The sequence below is a fragment of the Arachis hypogaea genome, chromosome 11 (assembly GCF_003086295.3).
Source record: "Arachis hypogaea cultivar Tifrunner chromosome 11, arahy.Tifrunner.gnm2.J5K5, whole genome shotgun sequence".
Lineage (NCBI taxonomy): Eukaryota > Viridiplantae > Streptophyta > Magnoliopsida > Fabales > Fabaceae > Arachis > Arachis hypogaea.
Window position 1 is genome coordinate 116,499,119 of NC_092046.1, and position 20,527 is coordinate 116,519,645.

At 35.0% G+C, this 20,527-nt stretch overlaps 2 protein-coding genes across 2 annotated transcripts; both read left to right on the forward strand.

The window, feature by feature from the left end:
- The first annotated feature begins 14,994 nt into the window (after positions 1 to 14,994).
- Positions 14,995 to 18,338, forward strand: LOC140176173 (uncharacterized). The gene is made up of 3 exons (XM_072206064.1): positions 14,995 to 16,104; positions 16,441 to 16,663; positions 17,119 to 18,338. The coding sequence occupies exons 1-3, from the start codon at positions 14,995 to 14,997 to the stop codon at positions 18,336 to 18,338; spliced, it is 2,553 nt and encodes an 850-aa protein (XP_072062165.1).
- A 120-nt stretch (positions 18,339 to 18,458) lies between these two features.
- Positions 18,459 to 19,049, forward strand: LOC140176174 (uncharacterized mitochondrial protein AtMg00810-like). Its single transcript, XM_072206065.1, has one exon. It carries the CDS (start codon positions 18,459 to 18,461, stop codon positions 19,047 to 19,049), a length of 591 nt encoding a protein of 196 aa, XP_072062166.1.
- The last annotated feature ends 1,478 nt before the right edge of the window (positions 19,050 to 20,527 follow it).

Consider the following 20,527-nt stretch of genomic DNA (forward strand, 5'->3'; position numbering starts at 1 on the left):
AATGATATTTAAATCATCAACGTACACAGCAATTATAATGAATCCAGATGCAGTTTTCTTTATGAAAACACACGGGCATATATCATCATTCTTGAAACCGTTTTTGGCCAGATACTCAGTAAGACGATTATACCACATTCGTCCAGATTGCTTTAGACCATATAAAGATCTTTGCAATTTGACTGAGTATAACCCTTGCGAATATTCATTGGGTGGTTTAGATATCTTTAGTCCTTCAGGGACTTTCATATAGATATCCCGATCTAATGAGCCGTATAAGTAGGCTGTTACCACATCCATTAAATGCATATGCAGTTTATGATATGCAGATAAACTGACCAAATAATGCAATGTTATCGCATCCACTACAGGGGAATACATTTCTTCATAATCTATACCGGGCCTTTGTGAAAAACCTTGTGCCACAAGTCGGGCTTTGTAGCGCACAACTTCATTTTTCTCATTTCGTTTTCTCACAAATACCCATCGGTATCCAACAGGTTTTACATCTTCAGGTGTACGGACTACAAGTCCAAAGACTTCACGCTTTACAAGTGAGTCTAATTCAGCCTTCATGGCTTCTTCCCATTTTGGCCAATCATTCCTTTGTCGACATTCTTTGACTGATCTTGGCTCAAGATCCTTACTTTCATGCATGATATTTAATGCCACATTACATGCAAATATTTCATTGACAATTGTCTTATTTCGGTCCCATTTCTCTCCTGTAAAGACATAATTTATCGAGATCTCGTCATTTTCACAATTTTTAGGTACCTGAACTTCTTCTGGCGTTATATTAGAATTTTGGACAACTGCAGGTGTCTCTACTATGTCTTTTTCAACAGGAATCGTATTTACCTCTTTTCTTTTTCGAGGATTTTTGTCTTTGGAACCGACAGGCCTGCTACGCTTCTGGCGTGTATTTGCTTCGGTGGCTACTTGTCCTACTGGGACATCAATTCGAATTGGGACATTTTTCGCTGGTATATAAGATTTGGTTATCCTCTTTGTATCAGAAAATGCATCAGGCAATTCATTTGCTATTCTTTGCAAATGTATAATCTTTTGAACTTCTAGTTCACATTGCCCTGATCGAGGATCTAAATGCATCAACGATAATGCATTCCAATTAAGTTCCTTTTCAGGAAGCTTATTCTCTCCCCCTAATGTTGGAAATTTTGATTCATCAAAATGACAATCCGCAAACCGGGCTTTAAATACATCTCCAGTTTGTATCTCAAGATACCTCACTATAGAGGGAGAATCATATCCAACATATATCCCTAATTTTCTTTGGGGTTCTATTTTGGTGCGATTAGGTGGTGCAATGGGAACATATATCGCACACCCAAATATTCTTAAATGGGAAACATTTGGCTGCTGGCCAAAAGCTAATTGCGGAGAGAACTGATGGTAACTCGTTGGCCTCAAACGAATAAGTGCTGCGGCATGTAAAATAGCATGCCCCCAAACCGAGGTTGGAAGATTTGTTCTCATAAGTAAGGGTCTAGCAATTAATTGGAGGCGTTTAATAAGTGATTCTGCTAACCCATTTTGTGTGTGAACATAAGCTACTGGATGTTCAACACTTATTCCATTAGCCATACAATAAGCATCAAAAGCTTGGGAAGTAAATTCACCAGCATTATCAAGACGAATTGCTTTGATTGAATTTTCTGGAAATTGTGCTTTTAATCGAATAATTTGAGCCAATAATCTCACAAACGCCAGGTTGCAAGAAGACAATAAGCAAACATGTGACCATCTCGAAGATGCGTCTCTCAGGACCATAAAATATCTAAAAGATCCACATGGTGGATGAATAGGTCCACATATATCACCTTGAATCCTTTTTAGGAATTCAGGGGACTCAAATCCAATCTTTATTGGTGATGGGCTTAAAATTAACTTCCCTTGAGAACATGCAGCACAACAAAATTCACTAGATTTAAGAATCTTCTGGTTCTTTAGTGAATGTCCATGAGAGTTTTCAATAATTCTCCTCATCATGGTTGTTTCTGGATGACCCAATCTATCATGCCAAGTTATGAATTCACTTGGGCTAGTAAACTTCTGGTTTACAATGGCATGTGATTCAATTGCACTAATCTTGGTATAATACAACCCAGATGAAAGTGAGGGTAATTTTTCTAATATAACTTTCTTATTTGAATCATGAGTTGTGATACATAAATACTCATGATTTCCCTCATTCATAGTCTCAATATGATATCCATTTCGACGAATATCTTTAAAGCTCAACAAGTTTCTTCGAGACTTGGTAGACAACAGTGCATTATTTATTATGAATTTTGTTCCTCCAGGAAACAAAATTATAGCTCTTCTGGAGCCTTCTATCACATTGCCTGAGCCAATAATAGTATTAACATATTCTTCTTTTGGCACAAGATGGGTAAAATATATATCACTTTTGAGAATGGTGTGCGAACTTGCACTATCCGCAAGGCATACATCTTCATTACATATCCTTGCCATTTTCTTCAAAGATAAATAATAATAAAATGAGTAGCAATACATGCACAGTCAAATCGAATTCTTGATTGAAATTATTTTTCTAAGAAACACTGCACATAATGTCATATACTAAAATTTTATTTTAAAACATGACATATTTAATGATTTCAAAATTCATAAACATTAATATTTCATTATTTATATACATCACATTTGAAACTTAAATACATAGGAAATAAAACTTAACAATAAGTTCTTTACATTATTTATTTACATAGATACTTCACAATCCCACATATTAAACTATTCCATCATTGATCAGATGACCAATATTCCCTTCAGGATCCTCAAAGAAATCAGATACATCATAATGAGTGGTGGAATTTTCAGCATCATTTGAAACAAAATTTGTTTCTTTTCCTTTATCATCCTTTTTCAAAGATGCCTGGTAAAGATCAACTAGGTACCTTGAGGTACGACAGGTACCTGATCAATGGCCCTTTCCACCACAACGGAAACACTTATCCTCTCTTGATTTATTCTGCCCGATATTTCTTTCTTTATCCCACTTCTGGTGAGATTTTCTCTTTTGAATATAATTCCTTTTTCTTCCATAATTTTTCTTGTTGTTAAACCCTTGCCATTTACCTCTTCTAGGGTAATGATTTGCCGCATTTACTTCAGGAAATAGGGCGGCGCCAGCTGGGCGCGCTTCGTGATTCTTTAAAAGCAACTCATTGTTGCGTTCAGCAACAAGAAGGCAAGAAATTAACTCAGAATATTTTTTAAATCCTTTTTCTCGATACTACTGTTGCAGGAGCACATTCGAGGCATGGAATGTTGAGAAAGTTTTCTCCAACATATCATGATCAGTTATCTTTTCCCCACATAATTTCATTCGTGAGGTGATTCGAAACATTGCAGAATTATATTCATTTATAGATTTAAAATCCTGCAGACGCAAGTGCGTCCATTCATATCGGGCTTGAGGAAGTATTACCGTTTTTTTATGATTATACCTTTCTTCAAGGTCTTTCCAAAGATCTGCAGGATATTTTAATGTGAGATATTCATTTTTCAATCCTTCGTCAAGATGACGACGAAGAAAAATCATGGCTTTAGCTTTATCCTTCTGGGATGCATTATTTTCAACCTTAATGGTATCTCCAAGATCCATTGAATCAAGATGGATTTCAGCATCTAATATCCATGATAAATAATTATTTTCAGATATATCAAGATCATTGAATTCAAGATGAGAGAGTTTCGACATAATGAAAATTTGTTACCTGAGTCTTCCTAAAAATTTGATCAGAGTCTCGTGCTGATAACGTGTTGTAAAATAACTAAATAAATAAATAAGGAAGAGGTAACAAATATAAAAGTATAAAAATACTATTATTAATAGTTACCAACACTATTATATTACTATAAAGATAATATATTAATAATAAATTAGTAGTTTATAAAGAAAGAAAGTAAAGAAATGCTTTGTATAAGAAGAAAGGAGAGAGGAAGTATTTGCTTTATTGCTTGTGTGTGTCAAAAGCATCGTACATGTGAAGTGATGCTACTTTCAACCTTTATTTATTGCTTTTTGTATTGTAAATAGATTCATTCAATCTTGAGAATGAAATCCACCGTGGTCATCCATCTTTATCACAACACCATTAATAATTGAAACCATTTGTAAAGCTCGGCTAAATAAAAATTTACGAACTCACTCAAATAACAAATATAATTTATTATTTATATATAAAAAATTATTAATTATATATATTATTTATCTATTAATTATAATTTTATTATTTATCATAATTATATATAAAGATTATATGTGTGTAAAATTGTATATTATTATTATTACAAATTAAAAATATAAAATTTATAATATATTATTAATATAAATAATTATAAAAATTAATATATAATCGAACTAGCTCATAATTAATAACTTGAGTTTCGATAAATTTAAATTCAACTCATTTAATATATGACTTTAAATTCAAACTCAAACTTTGCACACAAACTCATAAATTAAGTTATTAATGAGTTAAGTTCAAACTAGCTCACAAGTCGGCTTAACTCGCTTTCAGTCCTATATCTAAGAAGACTTTTTGAAGATATTTTGTTTATTTAAGTAAATATTGTTTATTTAAAAATTCTTGTGAAAAAATAGTTATTTTTTTCTTTTATTTTTTGCAAAATTTTAAAATAAAATTATATAAGTGGTACGATTTTAAAGTTAAAAATTAAATCCATTAAATTTTCATGCAGTATTTTAGAGTATTTTAATATATCAAAAAAATTCGATTATTAATAAGAGAAATACTTTTGCTAAAGAAGTTGTTTATCGTCCTCGGCTTTTGTTGATGGAAAAGGAGGTGTAATTTTAGTTACCATTAGGGGTGGCAAAACGGGTTGAACCCGTCGGGCCGATCCGCCAAATCCGCTAAAAAGGGCGGGTCGGGCTAGGATTTAGAGCCCGCCAAATTAAAAAAATCTGCCAAATTGGCGGAGCGGGGCGGGCCGGTCCACCGGGTCGAAGATTTTTATTTTTCTTTTTTTTTACATAAAAGAGTGATTACTATTATAAAATTAAAAATTATAGAATTTTCAAATAATTTTTTTGTTTTTGTTTTTATTCTTCTTTTAGTTATTAACTTTATTTATTTTATTTTACAATTTTATATATTTGTTCGAATTATGTTACTTATTTTTTAAAATAAAGATAGTTCTATTGATAAATATTATTTTGAACAATTTTATTGAAGTTAAAAATAAAAAAAAAGATAGTAAAAAAATTATATTATAATTTGACTATTTTTTATTTGTATTTGATTTTTTAATTATTATTTTTTAGTTAATTTTAATGAATTTTATTTTTCAAAAAAAAAAAAAAAAGAGTCAAGCGGGCTAGCCCGCCGACCCACCAATCCGCCATAAAGCGGGCGTGCTAGCATTTTGAACCCATTTTAGTTAGCGGTGCGGGCCGGTCCACCCCGTTTTTAGGGCAGGCCTAGGCGCAGGTCGGCCCGTTTTGCCACGCCTAGTTACCATAGAAAATTTTTGGTAAATAGTAAATATTTTTACTAAATTTATAGAGAACATATGCATTGCATATAATATTTTTTTTGGTAGTTTTTTTGGCTAAAAAAATATAATTTTCGTTACTCTTTAATATAACATTATCCTGATAAGTGATTGTGGCTTTTCAGGACCCTTGTTTTCTCTTTTTTTTTTTTTCCTGCAACTCTTGCTGCCGTTGATGGCTGCTTTTGTCATGTCGTTGCTTCTTCTTATTCTTCTCCATTGCTGTTGCATCTTCATCTTCATTGTTGGTATGTCTTGGTATTTTTTCTATTGTCATCATATCTTTGCTTTCATTGACTCGATTTCAACTTTTTCTTCCACTGCTTTTTTATTTGTCTTCGTTGTTGAATTTAGGAAAAAGGAAAAATAAATCCCTAACATTTTAAGTTTTAAACAAATACATTCCTGACAAAATTTAAATACAAAAAGATCTCTGACTTTAACTAACAGAGGACAATTGAATTCTTCCGTCTATTTGCCTCTCATATACCAAACGGAATTTGCTAACGTGGTTGAAACGGTGTACAAGTGCCCATTACGGTGCCACGCTGAAAGGGGGATAAAGTTCGAAGGACAAATAGCTCCCTGCTGATGAAAACGACGTCGTTTTCAATGTTAGCCCTAATGAGATTGAAATTGGGTAGAGAAACAATGCATGCAATAGCTTATCATAGTTGTTCATGGTGGTGTTAATTAGATTGATAGCCAATGATGGATGCTCCTCAAGCACGAGACAAAGCAGATGTGGAGATGGCGGATGACACGAATGCAAAGTTGGAAATGCGACCCCATGTTCGCTGCAAGGTGGGGATGAGAAAGATGGTGTTGCCCCAAAATACTTCTGCGGGTTGTATGCCATCTTTTACATGTCGAAGACAAACACCAACACAAATAGTCTATTTTTTGGATGCCTATTCTTCAAGGTAAGCTTGCAATTCTTCATGTATGTGGATAAAGTTGAATGTTTTTTAGTAACACGTTTTTATTGTGTCTCCCAATCGATTTATGTGAAATAACCACATTGCAAGTTTTTTATGTGGATTGATGACCACATTAGAAGAATTAGATGTATGGAGTCAACAAGGACATTGGGTGACAATCAGAGGTGTGATGTTGAAGAACATTTAGGGAAAAAGAATTGGAGAACATGATGGTTGATCTAGAGCAAAGAATAGTTTACATAGAAAACAAAAAAGCAATAACTTTTGTGTCATAGTTATTGCCTTGATTGTTGTAGTTGTTGGTGTTTGTTTGTTTAGAATATGAATAATGTGAGAAAAAATGTGAATTTTAGTGAACTATGTGTATCGAATGTTTTGGTTAATATGAATGAAAGAATGAAGGTTTTAATTATCCATCCAGATCCTGTTATATGCAATATTTGTAAATTAATATGTTTATTTTAATTCAATCAACCTAAGACAAAAAGAAGTCATAACATAGTCAAGGGCTGCTATAACATTAAACAAGCATAATCCATTCAATCAACTTAAACCATAACATAGTCAAGGGATATAACATTAAACAACCATACCATAACAAAATCAAGTCTCGCAAAAAAGAAAATGTAGCAAATATATGAAATAGTTTTCTAAAGCATAACTCTAAAAGTAACTACATTAGCTAAAAAGAAGTTTGCCAATATGTATTACAACCAAATAGGTCATCAAAAAATTAATATTTGTTTCCAAAATAAGTTAGGAATAACTATGTCACTTTTTCTGATTCTTGAAGCATGGATTTAGTATAAACTTGAACATCCTTGTTGTGGCATTACTTGTTGCTGTCAGAGTCTTCTTTGATGCTCCTCTAGTTGATGTTATTGTCACATTTGTTGAAGTTGGTGGAGCAACTTGAGTGTGACTTGGTGTTGGTGCAATTGACCTAATGATTGATTGCTTTGGTCTAAATTGAGCTGGTGCTTTAAAACGAGTCTGGGTCCTTGTCTTGGTTGGAGCAGCTAGTCTTGGAGTAGTTTGTGTTGGTGCAGTAGGTTTTAGAGTTATTTGTATTGGTGCAGCTGGTCTTGGAATAGTTTGTGTTGGAACAACTGATCTTTGAGTTGGAAGGGTTGGTGCACATGTTCCTTCAGGTGGGACTGTTGGAGTGTTCTGGTCAACCTGCACCAAATAGAGATGTACAAACAAGTCATGCTGTAATGATGTTTTAAGATATATAAATCCTTCAAGATTTTTAATGAAGACATATAAATCCTTCAAGATTTTTTATATAGACATATAAATCCCTTAAGTTTATTAATGAAGACACATAAATCCTATAAATTTTGTAATGAAGTCACATTAATCCCACTAAGTGAATTACCTCAGGCACAGGAGCTGATTGAGACAATGGAAGTTTCACAAGTGATTGACTAGTTGAGTTAGGCTGTTTTGATTTCCTGGTCTTAGGCTTCCAGTTAGGATCAGATGGTGCTCCCTTGCACGTCTTGTAGTTGTGACCCTTCTCTCCACACTTGTTGCATGTTACACGAAATGTCTTCTTTATCTTGTCTCCTTGAATCAAATCCTCCACTGGATCCTTCTTTCTTTTATGCACCTTTGACCTACCAATCGGGCTCTTGATGAGTGGAGGATCTGGTTTGATGTAACCAGTTCTATGCCAATACTCTTCACTAGAAACTGGTTGGATAAAGTGTACATAAGTGGGAGGGATGGACTCCATGCAAAGCCATTTGTGTACATAATCTTTGGGCTTGTCATGTCGCTTCCTAATAGCAGCAATGGCATGAACACAAGGCATTCCTGGGGTGTAACAATAAGATAAAACAGACATATTTAGAACACATTTGGCAATTAATAAATTACTAAGCAAAGTGAAGATAAGTCAACCTGTTAGTTGCCACATATTGCATGAACAAGTATGCTTAATCAAATCGACATCAACTTTTGATATCTTACGGCTCACTTCAAACCGCTTTCTCTCGCTGTCACCTATCCACTCTGCGTTCCATCTATTGCTGGCTTAATCATTTGGCCAAGTCTTTTTCGCTGAACAGGGCAAGTTTTTCAGGATATGCTGATAGCAGTGTGATATGCTTCGTCATTCTCCTCATGATATAACAGCGCAAGTCTTCACACATTGTAAGAATGGGCTTCACTCTATACTTACCTATTTTGGCATTCCAGGATTCACACATATTATTTGTGAGAGAATCAACTTTTGGCCCATGGTTAAGGTAAGCCTTTACCCATACCATTGGATCAAATCTTGTAAGATACTCTCACGCCTCCTCGTTAATTTTTTTAAGTTTCTCCATGGTCTCCACAAACTCAGAGGTGGTTGAACAATTTGCACACTCCTAAACCACATCTCTAAGTTGCATATCCTTAAAACGGTTGATGAAATTTTTTCACATATGCATCACACAATTTCGATATGGTGCATCTCCCATCACATCTTTCATTACCTCAAGTAGGCCCTGGACATCGCACAATACCATATCAGAAGCATAAACAAATTAAGTAACTAGGTGAATAATAACATATCCACAACTGTTAGCCATAAATAATTAGTATTTTTATATATCTAGTAAAATTTAATTTAGTAATTAATTAAGAAACCGCTTATATCTAAAAGAAAGAAATATTCTAATGATGATTGATGTCCATATCTATATATATAAGTTTGTAGCTATGTCGTATCCATAATAACTCTCTCAATGGCCTTTGAGAATTGCTATGTACTCTTGTTTTATAATGTAAAGTTATTATTGTTCATTCTTTGAGAAATAGGGATTTAGTTTTTTGACTCAAATAAATAGGGAGTACTGGAAGTACTAGTAGTATTCATACATCAATAGCCTTTCTTAGTATTCATACATTAATATTATTCTCTTTTTATATTATTTCTCTACATCCATGATTAGTCATAGAATAGATGATCTAATAAAAAGTCATGGACAAATTTTCAAAATCGGTACAGTTAATTGAATTATTTCACTATATAGATGTGGATCAATAACAGAAAAAAACTTAATCAAAATTCAGAACCACAAGTTTAAACAAATTAAGTAAATTGCATGAACAATCAAGAAAAAAAATTGAAGCCATTTTCAGAACCACAAGTTTAAACATATTACTAAATTCCAATATAGTAATGGGATTGTAAAATATAGGTATAACAACCAAATTACTAACCTTCTATTGATCTGACATAAAATTTCATCCGTGCACACTTGCATTTTCCAGATCTTCCTGTAAGAGCGTCAAAAACCACTTTCACGAATCCTTTGTTTCTGATCCGACAATAGCATATGCAATGGTATAGAAATGATTATTGGCATCTTGTGCCATAACTGAAAGTAATTGTCTACCAAAATACCTTTTTAGAAAGCACTCATCCAAGCTTATTAGTGGTTGACAACCACTCTTGAAGCTTTTTTTGCATAAATCTAGGTATATCTGGTGGAGACTGTGAAATTGGTATCACCTCTAGGAGTGTAGTAGATCCAGGATTGTTCCGTAAAATTTTAAATAGATAATCCTTCACCTTTGCATATTGTTCACTCTTGCTTTCAACAATTCTATCTCTTGCCAATTTTAGTGTCCTGTAAACCATCTTATTATGGGATGTATGCCAAACTCCTCTTTCAGAAAATTAGTAGCCTCCTTTCTAGTCATTTGAGGATAAATAGTTAGTCTTTTTTCAATTTTCTTACTCAGCCAGTGCTGGTCAGCAACATTACTACCCATGTCTCTAGCACATGTATTCTCAGATCTATAAGTTTTAACCTTGAAGCACTTAAGAGAGTTGTTGAAGGATACATGTACAACCCATGGACATTCTTCTCCTTTGCAGACCACCCAAACTCTTTCTTTATCATTTTTAATCCACTGAAACTCCCTGCCCTCAGATATAAACAAGTCCTTCACCACTTCTTTAAAACCATCAAGAGTTCCAAATTTGGTACCCACTTCAAAATGGCCTTCCCCAAATCCATATTCATTATTGAACTCGGGCCAATGATGCTTCTTAACTTCTTCCTCATAGGAAACAAGGATATGCAAATCCTCTGAATGATACTCATAATCATACTCTGAATCAAAGGAGCTTAAGTGTACAGTAGGACCATTATTAGTCCCACGAGTTGGCAGAGAAGGCCCAGCTCTTTGTTTTACATTGGCCCCAACTTTGGTTGTACATTAGGTCTATTCTTCTTTGGTGCAACCTTCCTCTTTTGTGGATCCTTCTTGTTTGCTTGCACCTTTCTCTTTGCAACAACTATTTTTTTTCTTGGAAGCCATATGTCTCTTCTTTTTGGCACGCTTCTCTTCTCCGAATGCTCTCATCATCATCACTATCATCATCATACCTTAGAGGTGGAGGTTTGTAAGGTTCATCCTCTGTGCTTTCATAGTCGTCATCAGAGGACGATGTCATCAGTTTATCACAAATGTCATCTAACTCTATACAGTCAACATTTCCAATTATAGTTCCTGCGTTCCCAGCTCCATCTTCCTCTACGTACTCAGGTTCATTAATAAGATGATTAAAGTAAACACAGAACTCATCTTTTTCTTCATTCCTAATCAAATTGTCACACAATTCATGAATCCCACTATCCCCTATTAAATTATGAAGCCCAGATTCAATATCACTCGTCGTACTATCATACCAATATGTTGCCTTGTAGCAAGGATATCCTAAACTATCATACAACTTCACCAAATCACCAAAGTTGATAAAATCTATGTCCATTTTCGAGAAACTTTCTACTTTTCCATTCACATAAACAAGTTTTCCATGGCTATTCCTCACAAACTTTTCTCCATGGTGAAAAATATGAATCACATATCTATCAGTCATTTGTAATTGTTTAACAAAAACAAAATCAACTCACAATGCTCAGAATCCTAAAAACCTTTAAAATGAAGACACAATAACTTTTCTCAACAAAATTGAAACAGAAAGCAACCATGGCAGAATGCATTTGCATGCATCACACCCTACACTAAATGGAATCCTAACGCAAAAAAATCATCAACATTGTGAATTTGCTAACCTTTATTGATGACTGACCTGCTTCAGCATATGAACTTCGTTTCTCCTATTTCACCTTCTTCGATGACGCTTCAGTTTTATTTGGGAGGGAAGGAAGATCTGACTTAATGAAGGGGTTAGGGCAGTGTCTGGTAATTTCTCTCTTGCCAAAGGATTTTTAATCAGAATTGGCTAACATTGAAAATGACGTGATTTTCATCAGCAAGGACCTATTTGTCCTTCGAACTTTATCCCCCTTTCAGTGTGGCACCGTAACGGACACTTGTACACCTTTTCAACTACGTCAGCAAGTTTCATTTGGTGTATGAGAGGTAAATAGATGGAAGAATTTAATTGTCCTCCGTTAGTTAAAGTCAGGAATCTTTTTGTATTTAAATTTTTTCAGGGATGTATTTGTCAAAAACTTAAAAGATTAGGGATCTATTGTCCTTTTTCCTTAAATTTATCATCTTTATTTTTGTTTATTTTAAAAAATAAATTTTTAAAATTTGTGGTTGGTTGTGATGAAAGTGGTGGTGTAGTTGGAGATGATAGTATTAAAGGTGGATGATTTATAATTTTATAAAATAAAAAATGTTAAGGATATGATAGAGTTCAAAAGAATTTTTGTGACTTATTTATTGACTATAAATTTTTTTAGTAGCCCCTCAAATTCTCGACATTCACCATTTTAGTCCATTAAATCCAAAATTCACTATTGATCCCTTGATCCAACTTCGAACATCATTTTGGTTCCTAGCCTATTTAGAGTGTTGAATTGGCGAATAGAGTACTAAATTATCTCTGAGTTGTTATGTTAGATATTACTACGACTAGCTAAGATGTCAAGATTTATTTTATGATCCAAATTAGTCTCTTCCCTTTATAACTCTAATTTATCCCCATCAGTGTGATCTATATTGCACTCTTCTTCTTATTCTCATTATTCCCATTATTACTATCATGATTATAATTCTTATTGGTTGAAAAGGACAGTCCTGTAGATGAAGAAGGATCTTCATATGAGAGGTAGACGGAGAAGGGGGACAACACTGAGTATTATCTCACTCTTTTACAAGCTTATTTGGTATAACAATCTTGAAAAATGATTAATTCAACACTTGTTGGATGAAAGGTAACCATCATACTTTTTTATTATCTTAACCAACCCCGTGCATACAAATAAATTTGTTATTTGTAATTAATGCATCAATTTAATACACAAGTACACTAGGGGTGTATATGGTCTGATCCAATCCGAAAATTCGGCCCAAACTCGAACATTTTAGGAACTAATTTGGTGTGATTTTATTGGGTTTAGGGTCGGGTCTAGGTCTCAAAAATAGACCCAGTCATTATTTTAGGCTAGGTTCGGGTCAAGACAAACCCGACTTTACCCGTCCCATGTGCACCCTAAGGGAACTAAAAAATGTATATATGTTTTAAATTAATTATAATATTATGTTATATTAATTATAAGCTTATTGTTTTATTTTTAATCACACTTGTTGAATTAGAAAATAAATCAAAGAAGTATCAAATTTAAATTTATGAACAAATTTAAGTTCGAATATGGATATCAACTTCTCGGTAACAAGTTTCTTATTTATAGATAAGTGCATCATAAAAAAGTTTCTTTATAAATTATTGTTAAATTTTTAAAAGTCCAGTTTTTACCCGGTTTATATCCAATATAATTGTGGTCCGAAAATGTTTAGGTTTCATCGGGTCTAAGGCTGAGTTAGAGTTTAAAAAATAGACCCAGTATATATTTAGGGTCGAATCTAAATTAAGACAAATCCAGTTTCACCCGACCTATGTACACCCCTAGAATACACAATATTTCTCTATTCAATAATACTAACCATCAAATAGACAATCTCAAAAATCCTAACTAACCAAAAGATATATTGTTATAGCAGTAAATAGTAATAACAAAATAAGATGCATATAGGATCATGCATATGTAGAAATTTTTTCTAAAATAAATAAAAAAATTATTTTCAGAAACACATTATTTGAACTTTAATTTTTCAGATAATTTTTTTTTGTTTTAGAGTAAGTTTGTTGTACCCCCGGCGAACTTCTATATTTTTATAGAGTTCGCTTTATTTTCCGGCGAACTTCACTACGTATCTTCATAAATATTAGATTGGGTGAAAAGAAAAGTTAGAAATTTAATAATCGTAACTACTATCATTGTCTCCACTCTCCAGAGTACATAGAAATACACAAGAGTACACAGAAATAAGTTGTATTTTTTTTTTTTTGGAAAATAGTGATTTTTTTAATTTATAATAGAAAAAATTCTTGTTAAATATGACTTATTTTTGTGTACCTGTGTATTTCTAGAGACGATGATAATAGTTGTCATTAGCGCCGACGATATTGAAGAAGCCATGCTTGTTGTCTGCGTACTTTTGTATACTCCTATATACTGTTAGAGACGATGATAATGACTTAGAATACAAATAATGTTATCAACTTTATCTGAATCTAAATCAATGGCCTTATCAACCCTATCATGTAACTCTTGTAAATACAAACACAATATATATGGTAGCAGCAAAAGAGGAAAAAATAAAAAAAAAATGCGACATGCTCAAACACTCATAGGATGATTAGTGCCAAATCTACCTAAACAAAGGCAATACATGTATGTACAGGCTTGGTAGCAGTATTTGAATCCATTCCTACTCGGTCGAAACAATTTTTTCTTAAGGGTGGGTGTTTGAGTGGGATAGGACAAAACTGGGTTTGGAGTGAACTCACTCCAGGATATATATATTATATAATAATAATATAAATATATAATATAAATATATAAAAATTAATGTATGTAAAAAATATATAAAATTATTTTAGAGTTTGCGCCTCACTTCCTTAGCCTCAAATCTACAAAACTAAACCTCTACTTCTATTCTTCTTTTCCATAGCATCATTGAAAAATTCACTGCTTTAGAATCTCCACTTTGAAAACTAATCGTCATTCGGTCGCATCTTTGCTCCGGTCGCCATCGCTACTGAGTCCGTCATTGTCGTAGTTTCCTTTGAGCCCATCACAGTTGGTCCGCTGCCCCTTTCCTCTAACCGCATCATTGTTTTCTTCTTTGTCCACCGCCACACCATCATCTTATTAGAATATCATAGTTAGGGAACAAAATCAGAAAAATATCAAAGAGAATTAGAAAAAAATCAATGTAATTTATTAGGATATTATTCCATAAAGAGCGTACTTTTAGCGTACTCTTGGTCTATATATTGGTAAGAACTTTGTAATCACAAAAAAAATAATAATATGATACCTTTTTAAATTATTCTTCTTTTCTTTTCTAAACCCTTTGTACCAACTTAACATGGTATCCGAGCTTAGTTAGGTTCTGGGAACTTAGAAACCAGCAAGCAATACTACCAAAATCCAACATGTCCGTATCTGAAGAAACCAGCAGCACTACCAATCCAAAATCAACCATTTCTGATGAATTGACATTACAAATTGCAAATATGCTGCGCAATAGTCTTGGAATGCAATCATCACAAACTAATTCTGACAATTTATCTATTGGATTTAAATTAAATGGAGATAATTATCCATTATGGGCAACTCTGATGAAAAAAGCAATTGGTGGAAGAGAAAAGAAGGCTCACTTAACAGGGATACCTCTGGCACCGGCAGAGACGGAACCAACATATGATCAATGGGAACAAGCAGATCAGACAGTTTTTACCTGGATTATCCAGAATATCGAAGCAAACCTGATGAATAACGTGTCTCAATTTCCAACTGCAAAAGCACTATGGGACGGTCTGGCAACCACTTATGGAAGCGGTGCCGATCCAATGCAGATCTACGACCTACATCGACGAGCCAACACTCAGAAACAAGGACAAGATACCCTAGAGGAATTTTGGAACAAATTACAAGCCATATGGATGACCATCGATAGAAAACAACCAAATCCTATGAAATGCCCAGAAGATATTCTGATTTTCAATCGATTAAAACAAGAACAGAGGTTGTATCAGTTCCTTACTGGAATTGATGAAAAATTCGAAACAATCAGAAGGGATTTATTGAAACAAGAGACATCTCCTTCAGTCGAATCTGCCTACACTGCTATCCATAGGGAAGCAGCTCGACTTCAGATCTTGAAGCCTACCATCGACGGTGTAGGCGATGTATCACAAGGAGAAATTGGGACCAGACTAGCTGCAAAAAATAGAGCAACTCGGGACGTACAGGGACGTAGCCGCTCAGAAACTGCTTTCAAGCGTTCGTCACCACGGGACAAGGAGGATAAAAGTCATCTCTCCTGCACACACTGTGGAATGAAGAAACACACCAAGGAAAACTGCTTTCGGATTGTGGGTTATCCAGATTGGTGGAAAAACAATCCCAAGTCATCAAAAAATCAGAGCAAGGGAGCCGCCGCTGTGAGCATCCTAGAAGTCACCAGCAACAACGGCAACGAGGTCAGAAGAGAGGAAGCAAGTCGTGATGGCAAGGCAGCAGCGGTGGTAAGGGCTGGAACGGTGCGCGAAGGTACGGAGGAAGAAAGGGAGACCCAAAATCAGAATCCAATAAAAAAAATAAATGAATGGATTTTTGATTGTGGGGCTACCGATACTATGACTCATGACCTCCATGATTTCAACAGCTTGACTATACCCTCAAAAGCCCATATTGAAACAGCTAGTGGAGAATTAATTGATGTTAAAGGAGGAGGCTCCATTACTTTTTCAGAAAAATTGAAATTAAAAAATTGCCTCTATGTCCCTGCACTATCATCAAAATTATTGTCTGTTAGCCAAGTAACAAAAGAACTAAATTGTGTGGTACTCATGTACTCTACCTTTTGTCTTTTACAGGACATTCTTACGAAGGAGATCATTGGGCGTGGTACTGAGCGAGAAGGCCTTTACTACGTTGATGAAGTAGCATACCAGGGTCATGCCATGCTTGCTCACGGAACGGTTACTAGGCAACTTTGGTTATGGCACAGGCGTCTCAGACATCCTTCATTTGGGTATCTCAAGTTTTTATTTCCTAGTCTTTTTACAAGTAGTACTGAACCCTTCAAATGTGAAACTTGTATTCGTGCAAAAAATCACAGAATTTTTTTTCCTCCAACCAACACTAGAGTCAATTCCAGTTTTTCTCTAATACACTCAGATGTGTGGGGGCCAGCCCCTATTTCCCATAATAATTTTCAATATTTTGTGTTATTTGTGGACGATTTCTCTCGTATGACTTGGGTATATTTTTTAAAACACAAATCTGAAGTACCTGATAAGTTCTTTGCTTTCTACCAAATGATTCAAACTCAATTCAACAAGAAAATCCAAGTACTTCGCTCAGATAATGGTGGAGAATTTATAAACCAATCAATGCGCGATTTTTTCTGAAAAATGGTCTTATCCATCAAACTTCTTGTCCAAATACACCCCAACAAAATGGTGTGGCTGAGCAACGAAATCGTAAGTTACTTGAGATGACCCGAGCCATGCTTTTTGATGCACAAGTTCTAAAAATTTTTTGGCCTGAAGCTATAGCAACCTCTGCCTACTTATTGAATCGCCTACCTACCCAAGTTCTCCACCACAAAACACCCTTACAAGTCTTGGCTACTCAGACTGCAATCCCACCTATTCTAACCTTACCACCTCGAGTATTTGGATGTTCCGTCTTTGTCCATATCCCCAAAGTCAATAGAACCAAACTTGATCCTTGTGCAGAAAAATGTGTTTTCGTTGGGTATGCTACACACCAAAAGGGGTATAGGTGCTACAATCCAATCACTCGTCGTATTCATGTGACCATGGATTGTAATTTTTTAGAATCCGAATTTTACTTCAGTCGCCAACATGGCACTCAGGGGGAGAACAATAATGAACCACCAAGTTGGCTTAATAACCTTTGTTGCCCAGAAACTGTTCAAACAGAGCAAGTAGATGGAGCCACCGAGCATACTTCACTCAACGTAGAAAATAACTCGGTACATACAACCAGTGAGAGTCCTTTTGAGAATGTCAGACAAGAGGTAAGTAATTGTCAATCTGATAATTTACTCCCTGTTTTTAATGAGGCCACTAACAATAACAGTATAGCATTGGAATATGAAGAACCAGAGCCCAATACCTTTATTCTTCCTCCAAGAAGAAATAGAGGGATGCCTCCTGATCGGTACTCACCAGAACATGTTCCCCGTAACTCAAGATACCCAATAAGAGTGGCTAGAGAAGGCATAGCAAATGTTGCAAAGGTTTTTTCTTCCAGACTCTTAGCAAAAGACATTCTAAGAACTGTCCGAGAAGCTAATGAGAAAGCTGAATGGCGAAAAGCCATGAATACAAAAATGGAAGCTCTAGAGAAGAACGGAACTTGGGAGAAGTGTATCCTCCCGACAGGAAAAAAGCCAGTCGGGTGCAAATGGGTTTTCACCATTAAACACAAGGCAGATGGCACTATTGAACGGTACAAGGCAAGGTTGGTGGCCAAAGGTTATACACAGACCTATGGTATCGACTACACTGAAACTTTTTCACCGGTTGCAAAGATTAATACTATCAGGGTGTTATTTTCAATAGCAGCAAATGAAGATTGGCCACTCCATCAATTTGACGTTAAGAATGCTTTCTTGCATGGAGAATTGAAAGAAGAAGTGTACATGGAAGCTCCTCCAGGTTTCTCAACAGAATTTAGAAAACAAGAAGTTTGCCGGTTAAAGAAGGCTCTTTATGGGCTTAAACAATCTCCACGTGCCTAGTTTGGAAGATTTACAGATGCCATGAAAAGGTATGGGTACAAGCAAAGCAACTCTGATCATACCCTTTTTTTAAAAAAACGGGGAGATTTAATCACTTGCCTAATAATCTATGTGGATGATATGATCATAACGGGAAGTGATGCTGAAGAAATTGAAAAATTGAGAAGGAACCTATTTACAGAGTTCGAAATGAAGGATTTGGGAAGACTAAAATATTTCTTAGGAATAGATGTTCTACGATCCAGTAAAGGAATCTTTATCTCCCAAAGAAAGTACATTTTGGACCTTCTGGCAGAAACAGGAATGGTGGATTGCAAACCAATAGATATGCCCATACAAGTTAATTACAAGTTGAAGATAGTAGAAGGTGCCACCCTAGCAGATAAGGAAAGGTACCAGCGACTGGTTGGAAAACTAATTTACTTATCACATACTTGGCCTGACATAGCTTATGATGTGGGAATAGTAAGTCAGTTTATGCATAAGCCAGAAGAAGATCATATGGAAGCTGCCATGAGGATAGTTCGATATTTGAAAGGAGCCCCAGGAAGTGGAATCATTTTCAAAAGGAATGGTCATTTGAAGGTTGAGGCATACACTGACGTAGATTGGGCGGGTAATCCAAATGATAGAAGATCAACAGCGGGTTACTTTACACTTGTTGGAGGTAACCTGGTAACTTGGAAAAGCAGAATTTCGAGGGATCGTTAAAGGCATAACTGAAGTATTATAGATAAGAAAATTGATGACTGAGATTGGATTTCCACCACAATTGCCAAGCCAGTTGAAATGTGACAACAAAGCCGCCATCAGCATTTCAGAGAATCCCGTACAACATGATAGAACAAAACATGTTGAGGTGGATCGACACTTTATCAAAGAAAAAATTGAGAATGACATTATTGAGCTTCCATTATTGAGATCAGAAGATCAGTTGGCTGATATTCTTACTAAAGCAGTTTCAAGACAAGCCCTTGCTAAAGTTCTAACCAAGCTGAGTATTGGTGATCCCACTACTCACCTTGAGGGGGAGTATTAGAATATCATAGTTAGGGAACAAAATCAGAAAAATATCAAAGAGAATTAGAAAAAAATCAATGTAATTTATTAGGATATTATTCCATAAAGAGCGTACTCTTAGCGTACTCTTGGTCTATATATTGGTAAGAACTTTGTAATCACAAAAAAATAATAATATGATACCTTTTTAAATTATTCTTCTTTTCTTTTCTAAACCCTTTGTACCAACTTAACACATCTCTCTCTCTCTCTCTCTCTCTCTCTCTCTCTCTCTCTTATATATATATATATATATATCACGTATTCAAGTTATGTGTTTATACTTCACCGCACCAAATTCTTTTCTTCTTCATTGCTACAGGTAAGTTCTCGTTGCTGCAATGCTATTGCTCAGTTGCCATCGCTGTGAGCTTGGCCGTCATTGTCGCAGCTTCTTGTGAGTCTGTCGCCAGGGATCCTTTCCTCTAAGCATGTAATACCCGATCTAACCGAAAATTAATTAAATAATAAGTTAAATAGGAGCGAATATGGTTGGAAGATTTGGCAATTGGAATTTGATAATTTAAATATGATATTTGGATTCAGTGAATTTTTTCGAGTCGAAAAACATAGTTTTCTGCGTAAAAGCGCATAGTAGAATTTTGACCGGCAGTACCGGCTAAGATCTGTCTGGTACTACAGCTGAGAAAATTGATTATGAGTAAATAAGATTAAGAAATAAGGAATTATAATTAGGGAAGGTAGAAATATTTAAAGTGCGATTTAGAGCACTAATCTTAAAGGTTTTGGCCCAAAGTTGGGCCAACGGACAAAAATAAGTGAACCGGACCTAAGTGGGCCCAAGACCCAACATATATATACATTAGTTATGAGCATTTCAGCTCATTTTACCCTAAAAAGAAGGGTTGGGGCGCTGAAATTGAGAAGAGAGAAGAGAAGAGAGAAAACCTAACTCCCTTTAATCTTCAAACTACCATAACTTGAGCTACGGAGCTCCGATTGACGAGCCGTTTACGGCCACGCATCGCTCTTCTCATCCTCTACAATTTTATCTAAGTTTTGTGGTGAGTATTCCATTCATCTCTGCCCAATTTTCGAAATTCCCCACTGTTACATATTTTTGGGTAGTTAGTGTTGAAATCTTATAATTTTGGGTGTTTAGGGATACT

What these genes read in the sequence shown, in the direction of transcription:
- LOC140176174 (XM_072206065.1), top strand. Translation starts at nt 18,459, where the DNA reads ATGATCATAACGGGAAGTGATGCTGAAGAAATTGAAAAATTGAGAAGG.
- LOC140176173 (XM_072206064.1), top strand. Translation starts at nt 14,995, where the DNA reads ATGTCCGTATCTGAAGAAACCAGCAGCACTACCAATCCAAAATCAACC. An exon ending in CGGTGGTAAGGGCTGGAACG is followed by an intron (nt 16,105 to 16,440) that starts GTGCGCGAAGGT and finishes TGTCTTTTACAG; the next exon opens with GACATTCTTACGAAGGAGAT. An exon ending in ACCCTTCAAATGTGAAACTT is followed by an intron (nt 16,664 to 17,118) that starts GTATTCGTGCAA and finishes TTTGGCCTGAAG; the next exon opens with CTATAGCAACCTCTGCCTAC.